The 16997-nt window shown below is 37.4% G+C and overlaps 1 protein-coding gene across 1 annotated transcript in view; it reads right to left on the bottom strand.

Annotated features, from left to right (window-relative positions):
- Positions 1-16997, bottom strand: part of LOC149321492 (nuclear pore membrane glycoprotein 210-like) — a 131188-nt gene that overhangs the window by 52935 nt on the left and 61256 nt on the right. Inside the window, exons 13-21 of the mRNA XM_089523152.1 lie at positions 13904-14102; positions 12895-13040; positions 9248-9469; positions 5756-5929; positions 4722-4914; positions 4285-4391; positions 1538-1642; positions 1348-1449; positions 564-692 (exon numbers count right to left, since the gene is read on the bottom strand). Of these exons, the coding sequence (XP_089379278.1) occupies positions 564-692; positions 1348-1449; positions 1538-1642; positions 4285-4391; positions 4722-4914; positions 5756-5929; positions 9248-9469; positions 12895-13040; positions 13904-14102 (1377 nt within the window). The remainder of the gene's footprint in view (positions 1-563; positions 693-1347; positions 1450-1537; positions 1643-4284; positions 4392-4721; positions 4915-5755; positions 5930-9247; positions 9470-12894; positions 13041-13903; positions 14103-16997) is intronic.

Here is a 16997-nt window from a genome sequence, read left to right as displayed (position 1 = left end):
GGAATGTGTTCCACTCTTGAATGGATCTTATTGTCAGGAAGTTTTTCCTAATGTTGAGGTGGCATCTCTTTTCCGGTAATTTGAATCCATTTCTCAGTCTCTTAGTGTCCAAAGCAGCAGAAAACAAGCTTGCTCCATTCTCAATATGACTCTTCAACATATATGGGGTGCAGGTAAATTTTAATTTATAGGCAGAGGAAGTGTGGACTCTGACACCCTTGTAGCCCTCCAGGTTCTTGAAAAAAACTCATGCCTCCTCCCTACAGCTGAAAAAGTCCCAAATTACAAAACACGATGCATGGACTCACCTTGCCCTCCACAACCCTAAAAAGGCTGGGAAAACTATTGCTTTTATTCTGAATCCTGGAACTAAAAGTAACATGACACCATTTCTATTCATGCTGGTGTGGCCCAGGGAAGGACTGACCTCTTCCCACCAGTTACCCTCTCCTGCTCTAGCTGAATCTCCAATCTGGTAACTTTGAGTGATTAACCCTTAAAGAGGGCTACTACATGGGCAGAATATCTCACGAGCACAAATGCAGTGAGAAATTAATACTGACCTTGTCAACAACTCCCAGATGTACTTCATGTATATCAGAAACATACACCTCAGCTTTGGCAATCATAGTAGAAGCAAGACACAAGTCATGGATCATTATAGATACTGAACCTGGATGTAATGGATGCACCTAAAATGTACAAAATACAATTATTAACAGTTTGGAATTTCTCCTACTTAAAATGGAACCACCGTTCTTAAGAGAAAACAACAAATCAATGCCCAGGTTGGCTGATTCATGATTCTTATAAACTAATGCAGCTCTGTCAAGCACTTGGAAGTTGAAAGGAGATAATTTTATCGGAACACACAGCATAGTCTGGAAGTGAAATTTGCGAAAGATGGAAACAGAAAAGTGAATACTGGTAAAAGAAAAGGTCATGGCTGGTTGCATTTTGGAAAAAGGGTTTCAAGTGAGTTCTAGAAAATTGAAAATGTCTTTGTTTACTTATACAAGGCTTAGTTGTGAATGCTGTTAATTCTAGAAAAAAAAGTATGTTGAAATACATTTAATTGTTCTCTTTTTTTGTGGTGTAGGAACCTATTCCTATTCTTTCCATGTTATTTTTGCCTCTGGTACCAAATTCACTGCTGAAGAAATAATCAGGAACACATCTACTTTGTTTTTGAGGTATACTTGTACAAGTTAACCTCAGTGGAAATTTTAAGGCGAGTTCAATAAAACATGGTTTAGTGCTTCTTCAAAATCAACTTTACAAATATATCTGACTACTACATGATTATTCTTTATAGTGAGAAGAATATGTTTGCCTGATGAGACTTACCACAACAACACCTTGAACTTCTTCATAAGCTACTTTTACAATGTTGACAACACTGGTATTAATTGAAAAATATCCAGAGCCCTCCATAACGAGCAGTTCAGCCTGCCAAAGAAAGCATATGCAATGTAAGTCACATTTTTACATTTTATTCTACCTTTGAAAAGAAAAGAAAAGAATGACAGTCCTTTACCTTGATGTTCTGATGATTATAAATGGTCACTTCTTTAGGACTCACTTTTACATCTTCCACAAGTATTAGTTCAATAGTTGCAGATACAGGTATAAGAGGTTCATACTGCAAGACGTAATGCAGAAAATTAAAAACTAAGATTTTAAATCTGATATTTTGTGAGAAACATAGCTATATACATACAGGTAGATGGACAATGGAAGTGGAAGCAACAGACAGCTTCCTTGAAACAAGATACGTATATTGTAGCCAGCTTGCCATCCCTGACTTCTTGATTTCCACAGAATATCTTTATTATTGTTATGTGTCTTCAAGTAATTTCTGATTTATAATGACCCTAAAGTGCATCTATCAAAAGGGTTTCTTGCCAATATTTGTTCAGAGGTTTGCCATTGCCTTCCCATGTAGTGTAGTTGCTTGAGTGTTGGAACACAACTTTGCAGACCATGGTTCAATTCCCCATTCATCCATGAAACCTACTGGGTGACCCTGGATGAGTCGCATGCTCTCAGGGGAAAGCATTATGTTTATAGCTATTATTTATTGAAGTATGCCTCATTTTGTGTGTGTGTGCGCGTGCGTGCATGCTTTCAAGTTGACTTATGGCAGCTCCATGAACTTCATAGGGTTTTCTTAGGAAAGGAATACTGAGACGTGTTTTTGGCCGTTCCTTCCTCTGAAATATGGCCAGAGCACCTGGTATTTGTTGGTGATTTTCCATCCAAGTACTAACCCCAGGGTTGACCCTGCTCAGCTCCTGAAATGAACAATTCTTGAGGTCATATATGAATGATGGAACTTAAATCACATCAAACTTTTTTTTATCTAAGCCATAAAGGAAATTTAGACTTTATAAATTCCTCATATTAGTTCAGTAGTGTTAATCAAGGTGGGCCTAAATGCCATAAAGGCACCAGATCCCATCTGATCTTGAAAGCTAAGCAGGGGAATCTCTGGTTAGTACTTGGTTGGGGCAAAACTTTACAGTAGTGAACACAGATTTTCCATGTGTCGGGGGGAAACCACTTGCTACTGAATAGGTTATAAACTCTTCTGTAAAGCTCCTTGGAAATACTTAACGAAGTGTGATATACATATTGATTAAATAAACAAAATCACAAGGTCCAGAGAGTTCCATTGTGCATACACACAAGCTCAGGACCAGAAAACATTATTTTGTATATAAAAGTTCCTAGGTTCAATTCCTGGAATCTCTAGGTTGTGCTTAGAAAGGCTCACACCTGTATCCTTGGAGAGTTTCACCCCAGTGTCAATAATGTTGAACTAGATTGATCAATGGCTTCATGTGGCAGAAAGGATGTTGCTATCTTCCTTTCTAGTGAAATTGATTGTAACAGTGGAACAGGGCTTGTTGGGTTGTAGAAAAGGGTGATGGGTTGGTTGTTGTATATGAAACTAGAAACAAGGCTGCAGAAACAGAGTTCTCACTACATGTCCCTCCAACAGGTTACTTACATTAATGATGTAAGGAAGATAGTAGATACTAAACTATGTTCACTTTTTTGAAAAAGAAAAATAAATAGTGTAAAGTGAAACCCTGCCCTGCAAGGATAATTATTAATGAGTGACTTCTATTTTTTTTCAACTAAACGATTTAGAGCAGTTTCTTCAATTAACCAATTCCATCCACTGTCTGTGATAAAAAAAGCCGTGGACAAAATTCTTTTAAATACTGTACATGTAAAATCTACAGATTATGTTTAGAGACCAACTCTTCTGTAAATTTAGGGAAAATGCATACCATTGCTCAAAGCTGAAACAACATCACAAACTGTGTGGAAGCAAATATAACATTTTGCCATTGTTCTTTATGGTTAAAGTTCATATTGTGGAGTTCCATATCCTTTCAGAAAAGCATCTAAATTCAACTGTTCCTCTCAGTTATTAGCTTGCTGTTACAAATCTCTACTTGAAATTATTTACATTTTAAATCATTGCAATAGTAACCTACCTAGGGCAATCAGTTAAAGAAACTATGGCCTGTTACAGACTGTCAAAATAAAGCTGCTTCGTGTCTCTTTGGAGGTATGTTGTTTAAATGATGCATGCATCCTAAGAATCCGGAAGATGCACCAAAGCTGCACTCCAGTGCTTAGGACTGGAGCATGGCTTTGGTGCGACCTCCAGACTCTTAGGACCCATGCATCATTTGAACAGCATACCTCCAAAGAGACCCGAAGCAGCTTTATTTTGACAGTCTGTAACAGGCCTAAGTGATACAGCAATGATTAGGTGGACAGGACAGGAGGTTAAATGTTAATCCAAAATTTTACTGGAGTCAAGCAAGATCTTTATTGAACATACTGCAGCTTTCTGTATAATGGTCATTGTGTTTGGGAGTGCATTACTGAAATCACTTATTCTGTTCTCCAGTAAAATCATAAATATATTTCCTTCCCAGTAACATCTGCATTACTGATTTTTCAATATTAAAAGCAACAAGGTCACTTTTTCGGTATAAATGAAAATGCAGACCAAAGACTTTCTTATATGCATAACCAGAATTCAATGTACAATAACTTATATAAATTTTGTTAAGGTGGGGTAAAAATAGAGCACTGAAATATAGGTGCTCAAAAAGAAGTCCTTTCATGCCCACAACTGCTTGTATTATGATGAGTATTTTAAAAAGTTACTAAACTATATCAAATTATACGAAGGAAATGGTAGTGGCAAATATACATCATTAAGGTGTTAGAGGAAAATCTTGAAGAAAATATCATTACTGGTTTATTCACTTCGTTGGTAACAAGTTGAAAGTGTTCATATCCAACTGCAGTAGCAGATATCGTCGTTGTTCCAGGTTTATGCTGAACTAAAACTGTTTGCAAACCTAAGAAAAGAGACAAACAAAACTGGAAAAGCAGCATTTATAGTTTCACTATTCATCAGCACACAGAAGCACAGAGACTAAATTTTCAAAATTACACATCACATAAGTAAATCCTCCCTTTACATTTCATATACTCTTAAATGTGTACAAATAACAGATTTTTTTTAGCAAGATATAAAATTTCTTCCAAAATTATCACTGTACAACAGAAAAGGTTGTGATGGGGAAACAGAACTATAGAAAGCAAAATTTTTGGACCTGGTACTAAACCTATCAAAGTATAATAAATTCATACAATCAAACTGAATGCATAACAGCGTGAAATTGCACCTCGCATTTTTTTCTCATTGCTTCCATGATCTTTCACAGTCATCTCCAGCAGCATACTGGCCTCTATGTTGGCTAATGAATATTTTGTTGATTCCCAGATGATATTAAGAGAACTAAAATTGTCAAATTTACGCCCCTGTTGATCATAAACCTCCAACTCCAATACTGGATTGCGATAATTTGAGACAGGAATCTGTAAGATAAATATTTTTCATCAATGTGTAGTATAAAAGCAGTCCATAGTGTATTATAATCTAACAGTCTTAGGGGAGAAACAGACAGGCAAAATAAAAGTGGTTTCCAGCTGCTTTGAAAGAGAGGTGTTTAGATGACGCACACTTCCAAAGTGGCAGAAACCAAACTGAAGCCATGCTCTGGGGCTAAAAACTGGAGCAAACATAACCTGGGATAGTCTGTCTTAGCATGGAACATATGCATCTCTGTCCCTGCATATAAATGCACTGATGCAAATGTGGGGCTGTGGCAAAGCAAAGAGCTGAAAGTGCAATAACTCTAATGGATGTAACTACAACATACACAAATCAGATAATCCAATGGGGGGGGGGGAATGGGGTGAAGGGGGCATTTGGTTCCCCCCCTTGATTGTGATTTGCCAATGTATAACTCACATGTGCAACTGTGTGGTCATTCAAAGAGACAGCCATCCAATGGGATGACATCTGGGTGAACATGGAATATATCTAGGAGTTCCAGGTAGTGTGTTTGTTTGATGATGTGCATGTATGGTGGGGAGGCAACAAAAAATTTACCTTGTGGCATGGCTTGACACCCCACCATGGGGTCAGGCCACATGCATTCCGCCTGCCTTGCGAATGGGCTGTGGGCAGTGGGTTTCGACCCACTTTGGGAAAAAGCAGGATTGAGTCACTTTTTCTTCCCATCTGTTCCAGGCCTAAGTTACATGTCCTTTGAATGTTTCAGGAACATTATGAGGTAAAACCATAGAAATTGCTACCATAATATCTAAAGGATAGCTATGAACCAAAGTTTATCATCGTTTTTCACTAACTTACCCCTTGCTTATTTTGATGAAGAAAGGGACAGGAGAGACCTAGTTCAGGATTTGCATATATAGGTACCAAAGTGAATCGGGAAGGAGTGGCACAGATTAACCTCATAAGTGCAGATTCAACAGCTGGAAATGGATTAGTAACAGTGGGCTTGTTTCCAATTGTTAATGATATTACCTGCATAAAAAATATGAGAAATAAATTAAAAGAGAAAATGGAGGTTGTGTTTAGGAATTTTTTTTACAGTAGCACATAATCTAATGCAAACTTCCTTTTTTATTTATAGTTCAAAAAAAATAAGTCAACATAATGTTTCATTAATAGCCTGCACTGCTAAAAGATTAAATGTCAGTATGATGCACCTTTCTTCACAAACAAAACCAGCCCATTATCAAGACACAAATTCCCATTCTTTTCCCTATATTATCCAATTTAATATTGCAATCAACCCCAAAACCCTTTGAAACAGATGGCAGAGCACTCATTTCTTCTTCTTCTTTTTCTTCTTTTTCTCGTTCTTCTTCTAGAAAAGCAAATTTCATATAGATACTGATGTTTAAGTTAAGAGACTTTCTTTTTATGCTTTAAGATTTTTATTTCCTTTACAAATAGGAACTCATTGGGGTAGTGTTCCAAACACTGCTGATGTGCAACATCAGATCATTTCAATCATGCTTGCACCAGAAACATATGCATGATTGCCAAAAAGACTTGCGTGCATGGTGTAAAACAGTTCCAACTAGAGTAGCCCCCCGGGGTTAATTGTTGAATGGTCATTCAACGTTGCCATAATATCATGGATTCAATGGGTCTCTTTTAAGTTGGGCTTACTTAAAGGATTTAGGTCAAATAGGTGTTATTCTGCTTAGCTTTCAATATAATTAACCTAAAGACAAAATTATGTGCTCAGATAATCACTGATGCCTTATTTCTACTGATTTTGTTTCTGTTTATTTTAGGAGGTAGTTGTTTATTGATGAGAAAATATTATTTGATACAGTGCAATTGTTCTCACATAATGGCTAGATCAACCATCATCAGGTAAAAACCAACAATAACCATAGATATTTATGGATGGCAGAAGACATGTGCTGCAGTCTGCAGAATAGTTTTCTAGAGCATGCAGCATCAAACAAACACAAATTCTCACATGCTGTTTTATTGCCATCAAGTTGACTTCAATTTATAGTGACTCTATGAATGTCCTCCAAGAGCTAAAGTCATCAACTGCTCTCCTCGGGTCTTGCAAACTCACGGTTGGGTCTTCCTTCATTGAGTCAATTGCTTGTAGCATATTCTTTGTCTTATCCTACTGCTTTTTACTTGTCAAGTTTCATTAGCTTTTCCAATGAGTCATCTTGTCTCATAATATATCCAAAGTATGACAGCCCCAGTTTGGTAAATTTTACTTCTAGTGAGAGTTCAGGTTTCATTTGCAATAAGATTTATTCATTTGACTTTCAGCAGGCTATGGTATCTGTAGATCTGTTCTCCAGCAACACATTTCAAATGTGCTGATTTTCCTCCAGTCAGCTTGTTATACTCCCACACAGAACACTAAAACTAAGAGACACTCCTGTAACTGAACATATCGAAATCAGTATCTAATATTGTTGAACAATACTGGATGAACTGTTCATATATATTAGATGACCATGAATTTCTTTTGCCTTTTCTTGAAATTATACTTAGAATTGCACTACCTATTTGTAAATTCCTTAAATGTCTAGAAGAAGCAAGGTGGTTATTCTCTCCCCAGTCCCTAACTTTGGAGGGAAACAAAATCCAATAATTAAGTTAAAGCGTTTTTTTTTAAAAAAAACCATCAGTTGAGTTCACAGTCTTGTGAGAATAAACAGTGGCCTTATAAGGGTGAAAGAGACAGACAAAATAAGGTGGTTTATGCCCACTTTAAAGGCAGGTTGTTCAGATGACACATGCCTCCAAAGTGGGTGGAAACTGGGCTGAAGCTGCACTCTGGGACTAAAAACCGAAGCAAACAGAACCCGGAAAAGTCTGGTTTAGAGCAGAAGATGCGCAACTTCACGTCTGCATATAAACACCCTGAGGCAAGTGTGGGGCTGTGGTAAAGCAAAGAAATGAAAGTGTAACAACTCCAATGGATGTAATTACAACATTCAGAAACCAGGCAGTCCAACGGGGCGGGGGGGGGGGAGGAGTTAAGAGTGCATGTAGGGGGCCTCCATGATTTTCTTTTGCCAATGTATTGCTCACATACCGCTGCTCTGATGCCCTGTATGGGTGAAGAATTGCACATGTGACTGTGTGGCTGTTCAAATGGGAAGCCATCCAAACACAGAATCATAGAATCATAGAGTTGGAAGAGACCGCATGGGCCATCCAGTCCAACCCCCTGCCATGCAGGAAATCCAATGAAAGCATCCCCAATAGATGGCCATCCAGCTTCTGTTTAAAGACCTCCAAGGAAGGAGACTCCACTACACTCCGAGGGAGGAGTGTGTTCCACTGTCGAACAGCCCTTACTGTCAAGAAGTTCTTCCTAATGTTGAGGTGGAATCTCTTTTCCTGTAGCTTGCATCCATTGTTCCGGGTCCTGTTCTCTGGAGCAGCAGAAAACAAGCTTGCTCCCTCCTCAATATGACATCCTTTCAAATATTTAAACAAAGCTGTCATATGACCCCTTAACTGTCTCTTCTCCAGGCTAAACATCCCCAGCTCCCTGAGTCGTTCCTCATAGGGCAAGGTTTCCAGACCTTTCACCATTTTAGTCGCCCTCCTTTGGACATGCTCCAGTTTCTCAATGTCCTTTTTGAATTGTGGTGCCCAGAACTGGACACAATATTCCAGGTGGGGCCTGACCAGAGCAGAATACAGTGGCACTATTACTTCTCTTGATCTAGGCACTATACTTTTATTGATGCAGCCTAAAATTGCATTGGCCTTTTTAGCTCCCAAGTACATGGGAGGTACTTGGAGGTTGCAGGTGGTGTGTTTCTGCAATGGTGCACATTTATGGTGGGAGAGGCAACAAAAAAAAATTATCCAGCAGTGTGGCTTGACATAGTGCCATGTGCATTCAGCCTTCTTTGGGAGTGAACCGTTCAGGCAGCCAGGGTTTGAGCCACTTTTTTCTGCCCATCTTTCCCAGGCCATAATCAGGAAATCCACTCAACTTTTTAATACCTTTCTATGACATTAGCATACTGTGAAAAAATATTTGTAACTTTAGCATAATTTAAGAATGTTTAATCCTCAATAGTGTTTTCAGACTCATAAGAATACATAATTCAGGCATGAATTAGTTGCTGCTCTTTCTGTATTCTTATGAGTTTGGAATCACTATTGAGAATTAAGCATTCTTAAATTATATAATATTGTGCTATTACTATTTGTGCTGTGACCTTTCAAAGGCTTATATTTTTAGCTGTCTGCTATAAGAATTTATCTCCGTTGTTGTGGCCTTATGTATAATAATGTCCAACAATATTTGTCACATGCTTTAGTCTCACTCACTTGTTCACTCAGGGCTCTGCAAGATGCTCTGACCCAGTGCTGAAAAGGATTCCTAGTTGCTGGTGGTCCTACTAAAGATAAACCAGTATCCTCTGGATGTTCAGCACTAACTTCCCTGAAGAACTTTGATGGCTCTTGAACCCAAGGTCTGGGTCCTCCTTCAAACATTATATCTTTGGAGGATCCCAAAGTTACCAAAGCAGCAGTAACAGGATCAACAGTCTAAAGGAAAAAAATAAACTGATTAAAATACTACAAATGATACATCATACTGATGAAAATAAATACCTCCTCCTCCTCCTCCTCCTTCTTCCAAACTAAATGCAATGTGTGCATATATTGTGTGCCTCCAAGTTGCTTCAAACTTATGGCACAAAACCATTAAAAAAAGAAATTTCCACTACAAGTATACTTCATCCAATCGAAAACATATTTAGCTGTCACAAACAAAATAGTATTTCATATTGAATTGACTCCTGCTAGAACAAGTTCTTTATCATTTTAACACATTACCAACTTAAATTCTTATTCCTGCAATTGCTTTGGAATGAGATCTGAAAATGAGGTGATATCAGAAACCTAATGGAATATTGGAATGAAACCTGCATTGAAACCTATGCCACTAAACAATCTTTCTGCAATGTAAATCAGCTATTCTATACTCACTTATTTGATGACCCTCACTTAACAAATGAGGCTTACTTCTGAGTGGGAATGGAAAATAGTTTATCCATGTTTTTAAGCCATCTAACCTAACATGATTTTTCTCATTTTCCTATGTTGCCTGGCTGTTTTGTCTTGAGCATTTCTGGAATGTGATGATAAGAAAGCTTTCAAATATTATACATATTTTGTTAAGGATAGCATATTTCTATGTTGCTCCTGTCCATCTACATTATCAAGATTCTTTTGACACATTAAATCTAGTTCTTTAAACCTAGCAATATGAGTTTTATTTTAATTAGATAGTAATAAGAAAAATATTTTCAGAGTAACTGAAAAATAAGAAAATAAGAACAATATTTTCTTTTATATGCTTTGGCACCACCCATGTTGTTTTACATATGATTGCTACAGTACAATCAAATGTAAAGTAGTGTTTTTAAAAATACTTAAACTCATAAGTAACAGTATGCAAAGGGATCTTACAGCACCTTTGAGACTAACTGAAAGATAGAGGTTGGTAGCATGAGATTTTATAAACTCGAGCCTACTTCCTCAGATGCATTTGATGGAGTGAAAAGCCCAGGGACAGACATATATAGTAGACTCTGTATGGGAACATCCAAAGGAATGCAGAATTTTGTGGATGTGGAGATGAGGTGACAAGTCTATTTTTAAACAATGGTTGTTGGGGAACAAGGCAAGGATGTTGCCAAAACCAAGGTTAGTAGATAACCATGTTAATTATTGAGATTTAGTGTGGAAGGCAAAAGAGGATGACATGAATTGGTGAAGAGTCCCCATGATGGAGGTTATAATAACTAGTGTTATAATGTCTTTAGGGTGCTAGGAAACCACTATCTCTGTTCAACCCAGTGCTGATGGACTGCTGTTGTTGATATACAGTGTGCCCGCGTAAACCATATGCGGCTTTCAGCATGTGCTGAAAGCTGCGCCGGAGGAGCCCCTTGTGCGCCCCAGAAGAATTAATGGGGTGTTCGCCCATGGCCGCGTGCCACAGGCACAGGCCCCATTACTTACAATGGGGCCCCAGCATATGCTGATTTCCCCTTGTGCGGAGGGATCTGGAATGGATCCCCTTGTAAGGGGAGGGCCCACTGTATTCCAATTCTGCTGTTTCTCTTTCCAATATTCCTTTGTACTCTTTTTTGTTCAAGGACCAGCTGTTCTGAGGTCAAGACGGAAGGCTCAGGAAGACTGAAGTGTTCTGCAACTTGTTTTTGTATATTCCCATTCCTAATATCTGATATTCAATTGACACTCAATTCTACTACTCCTTTCCACCGCAATCCAAGGAGGCTGTCCTGGCCTTAAATCAGTGTCTGTCATCAGTAATGGACTGGATCAGAGCAAACAATTTCAAACTTAATCCAGTCAAGACAGAGGTGCTCCTTGTTAGACAGAAGGCAGATCAGGGAATAGAGATACAGCTTGTGTTAAACGAAGTTATAAGCAAGTGAAAGTCCCTTTAATATTATGGGTAACATCATTAAGCCCTTTGCTGCAAGATCCCTTTGCATATTGACTTTCCAGTCCAACATGGCTATTAGGTTTTTGAATTCTGTCTTTAGGAATAACAGTTTGAATATAATTGTTAGTCCTTACTACAACTACTGAATTAATGGAAAATAGATATACTGTCACTTATGTGAACTCCATTGATTCAATAGGCCTACACTAGTTAGATTTAGGCCTATAGGTCTGTCTTTCCTTTTTTTAAAAAAGTGTGAAGTTTCTAATACTGTGCCTTACATTTAGATTCATAGTTAAACAAACAGGAGTATGATCTGATAAAGATCAAGAACAAGTAACTGATAACATTTTCATTATTAAAGCTAGAAAGATGAGAATCTTATCTATTTTAGTATACTTTTAATTTGGAAACAAAGTAAAAATGGATTATAAAAGCACCATATTTCTATCAAATTTAATTAATATATATACCCCTAAAATGACTAGATACATGGGTGCAGGCAGATGGCATCTATTTACTTTTATATTTTGAGTAGAAATTATTACCACTGCATTTTGTACTTATACTTCCAACATCAGTTGACCTTCAAAATATTCTGAAATTACCTAAAATATTTTGTGATCTATTCAGCCTTGCTTCTGATTAGACACATAACTATTAATCAATGTTGAAATTAACTTTCAACACAGAAGTCAGAAAAGGAAATATATCATTGTATTCCTATTTTTCTTTTTAACACTTTATCATATACACAATATCAATGCTTATGTAATCAATGTAATAAATATAACATCTGGGAATTTATGCTTTGTAATTTCAAATTTGTGCTAACTTTGTTTATATGATTTTAGCTAACCATTCTCTGTGTTAGGAATGACAAAAAATCCATTAAGAAAATGCAACACATTAACCATCTGAAACCAGACGGCTGACTCTGAGAGAATAACACCTTTGAAATGCAGATCTGACTCTGCTATACTGAGTGTCAGTAGGCCTGTGTGTAAATGAAGGAGAGATGAACATCCTGGAGGCCTGAAGTGGTGGTGGTAGTGGTGAGAACAATATGAAGTTGCACCATGGAGTTTAATAGAGAGGCTCTTAGAATGAAACTTCAGAAGCTTCTTTCCAAAGACTCTCTCCCATGCCAAAACAACTACTTCCAGTACACAAAGGTAACATAGCTAGGACTCATGTAAGCAATCAAAACTCATACCTGTTTAGTAAAGAAGTATGAACCATATCCCTTTATTAAAGGACCCAGAACATTTTGGCTGAAACTGAGGAGTTACCAAGATACAAACAACAAAGGAACAGAGAAAGACAAAAGCATAATGGATGGTGGAATGAGTGAGAAGACCACTGCACTGAAGCCAAACTTATTGTACATGGAACTCCTCCTCCCATCTATATACATGTTTTCTTTTGAGTCGATACCTAATTTTGGGGGGTTGAGTGTAACTACAGTGATTACTGTAAAATCCAGGCTTACGTTCAGTGGCAGGTAGGCAGCTATAGTGATGCTGGCACTGAGGTGAATATGATCATGTGTATAACTGACTATAAGTTCAGTGTATCCTTGGCCTTCAGCTTTAACTCTGACCCCACTGCAGAACTCAGGGGTTGGCTTCAGCCTCCCTGTCAATAAAAAAATTATCATGAACATAATATTAAAATGTACAACACTTTTGTATTACAATTTTCCATTAATTTATTTTAAGAAATCACACACTGCCTGTCATTAAAACACTTTCAGGGAAGTTTGAAAACCAAACAATAAATAATAAAATAATGATGACACTCAAAAAAAGATAAAGCCAGAACAAGACATATATACGTCTCATGGTGACATTGAAAAGTTCTGAGTTCAGGCTCTCTTTCTTGTATGATCAGTTAGGTCATAACAAGACTGCATCATGGCTATAAAGGGAAAAACAAAAAGGTACATAAATATTGCCTAAATAAAAGGGACAAGAGGATGCATATGAAAAATTCATGCATTCATTCAAAAGATATCTCAGTAGATACATATATCTCATTATATATACACATAATGCATGTACAATGATTGTCAATCACTTTTGTCCTCAACTTCTGTACATCAATAAAATAGTTTTTGCCTGGTATAACAAAAGCAGGACCATTAAAAAGGTATTTATGAGGCAGATCTATGTAGGCAATTTCTTGGAAAAGAAGGTATAGCTAGGCAATGAGATCATAATCTACTTCTGTTATATAACTTTTAATTGCTTCTTGAGCCACAGCTTTTTTTTTTAAGGAACATTCCCCCCCGACCCTATTAGGAAAACAATGCTCCATTCAACCATCTTAAAAGTCTCAGCATGTTTTCCTCAACATAAATAATCTGTGAAATTTTTGATACAGATTTATCAACATATGGTGTTGAGAAAATGAACTTTGACATATCAGAAAGTAGATTACATATTTATTTATTTATTGTTTATCTTAAAAGATGAAATGAATGAATTAGTTTAAGTCACCTTCAATTGGCCTGAATACACCATGGTTTTCAATATTAACCACTAAATCAAAATGTGAGCAATCACTCAAGGTGACCATCTGACTGGTTTCCTCATTCATTAGGCCATTAATCCTCAGAGGCAGCTCCAATATCTCACCCACACGTGCCTCAACTTGACAAGGTGTGAACTCCATGCCACTGGGTTCTGTCACATAGACCTAAGAAACAATAATAAGATACAGAGGTCAGACAAGACAAAACAAAACCCAAACTGGAAAATTTGAGAACTGAAAAGATCTTAGTTTTCCCAGTGATTAATTGCCTCAAGACAAAACTTTTGGTATTAAAATGTTTTTACCTGTATATTTTGAAAAGTGTGGAAAACACCATTATGGTCAGAAGTGAGTACGATACAAAAGTATCTCAAAGTTCCGGATGTTAAGGAAAAAGCAACATGGGAATTACAGTGATTGAAATAAAACATGTATGTGAGAGTCAAAGTGACTCAGCAGAAGCAAATCAGAAGCCACACAGGTGTATATGGTAATACAATTAACAAGGCCTGAATGCCAAGGACAGAAATGTAAAGTGGATAATTGAAAACACCTGAGAATTGTTAAGTGGTCAAGGCTGAGATGATGAAATCATCACATTCTGGATAGAAACAAGAGAACCAATGAGAGTGGATGTACACGCTCACTGGGTGGAAACTGACAAGAGTGGGTGGTATGATCCAAGGACTATAATAATGACTATGAATCCCAATGTATTGTGTGGGTAGTAGTTGGGTAGTATTGGAGTAGTGTTGTGTTGGATAGTTTTGGAGCTGTATATAGTAGAATAAAGTAGATCTTTTATATAAGACTACTGAGTTGTCTGGTGTCTTGGGTGAAGATACAAGAGCCAGCTGGATCCTGAAGAAGTGGGAAGACTTCTGTGGAAGCAAGAGTGAGAAGGCTTGGAGAGTTTGTCAGGGTCTTCAGCCTATTCTCTGTAACTCTGCTGCTTTAGAGCAAAGCTTTATCCACTGGCCAAAACTGGTCAGCGTCGGTGCGCAACAAGGTGGTGAGTTCGAGCCAGAGGTGAAGAGCTACAACTCCCATCATCCCTGACACCGGAGACACTCTTTGATCCAAGCACTTCATGCATATATCTTTGATTACAAAGAGGCATATTCATTCTTTTCAGCCCACAACCTCTCAGAAGAGAATTTTTTTTACTTTTAAGAAGAAATACAGTAACATACATGAGCAATTCACAACAGACAAGAAGTGAGAGGATTTTCTGGTGGATCACTTCCATACGTCATTATCATTATAGTCATATTTCTTATGAGAAATTTTCCAAACTCTGAAAAAATGTGAATCCTAAAAACACCCCAAAGGCAGAGATAGGTAAGTTTCAGGATTATTTTCTGTATGCATATAAAGCAAACACCTTAAACTACTGAGCAGATAATGGAAGAACCACCAATTTCTAGGGAATGTACAAATAGTTTTGCAATCTTCTATACAAGGTGAAATTGCATGTGAGAGGAGCAGCCAAGCAACATCTGCCTGTGTCCCTGCAGCTGGATTTATGAAGATGGCATGCACACATTTAAAGCCTTGGCTAACTTCAAATGAATCAGGTAAATGCAAATGTGAACAAGCAGCTCTTTAAAACCCACTGCAAAGAAGGATAAGTGAATTACTTATGGGAAGGAGTTACATGGTGATGGGGACAACAGTGAGAAGTTCATCTTTCTAGTCCCATCAACTTGGTGGACCAAATGTATGGATCCATATGTCGGATTTCAGTGCAATGCAGTTCAGTGTAGGTATAAATTGCAGGACAGGGTTGGAGGAGTGCAGGCAAACCTTCAAAAGATCTGTAACTTTCCCCCATGTTTGAATTTTTATCTCATCAAAGAGTAACATGCATATAGTGACTTCAATATTTACATAAGATGATAAATTATTACTTCATGAAATAGGGCTTGAAGAAATTTACATGGGGGCAGAACAGTGATAAAGTCAAAGTGAATCACAGTCTCTCTGATGGCTGCATGGTGCTCACCTATATAAGGTTTTTTTCCTTCCAATAGAAAAATTGAAGTTTCCTGTACACAAGGGAAAGTGTTTGTGGCACTGCTATGTCCACTAATGTCCTACCTGTTGAAGTGAATGAGGATACTTGAATGAACAGCAGGATTCATGCATGCATGCTAGATCATTATGGATTGTGGGGAAACCTTCTATGACATATTTTCTTTGTGTGTAATTTCTATCTCAAATCGGAGATAAGCAGATGCTTGAACTGTATGTTTGTATTTTATTCTGAGCTATCATTAAAGACACCATCACAGATGGGTAGCAACATTTCATAACAACTGCTTGATCAAAGATTTCATTTGGCATGTCTAACTTTTACAGCCATCTGTCTACTGCTTCAGGTTAAATTATAGGCCATATGGTACAGTGTTAAAATTGTAATCCTCATGAAACTTATAGACTACTTGCATAACCTGATAATCAAGGTCAGCAGACAGATGCTTGCTTCAAATGCAAGATGCAAAGCTTGAGCAGAGACGGTTAAAATCTTAACTTGAAGCCACTCATTTCATTTAATGCTTGTTCCTGCAAGTTCAAATGGATGAAAAGCACGCCTATCGCTAAGTGCTCTGAATCATGAATCTGAAAGCAACGTTTTAATTAAAGACATCATTTCTTAGCCTCATGCAGGCAATTGTCATTTGCTGTCATTTGGGACACAGCTACTGCATGGTACATCAGTGTGGGACTGTAAGCCGACCTCTGTCTTGGTTTAATAATGGTTTAACAAGCAGGATAATATTTCAATTTAATATGTAATGACTGCATTTAATGTCTATTTAGACTACTTTTGGGAAGATAGATATACTGCTTGAATTAAATGGAAAGCAAACTGTTTCAAACTTCAAAAACACCAGAGATGCAATTTCTGGAGTAGTAAAGGTGAACTTAATCAATTTGAAAACCTATTTAATGAAACACATAAGGCTTTTTTCAAAATTAAAATTCAATGTTCTGGAACACAGTATTCTAGAACTCACACCACTTTTGTGCAAAATTTAATGTCTATAACATAACGAA

Source organism: Sceloporus occidentalis, unplaced genomic scaffold (genome assembly GCF_023333645.1).
Source record: "Sceloporus occidentalis isolate IW3139 unplaced genomic scaffold, rSceOcc1.0.p SCAF_1, whole genome shotgun sequence".
Classification (NCBI taxonomy): Eukaryota; Metazoa; Chordata; class Lepidosauria; order Squamata; family Phrynosomatidae; genus Sceloporus; species Sceloporus occidentalis.
The sequence above is the reverse complement of the archived record's forward strand: the minus strand, read 5'-3'. Positions and strand labels throughout refer to the sequence as shown.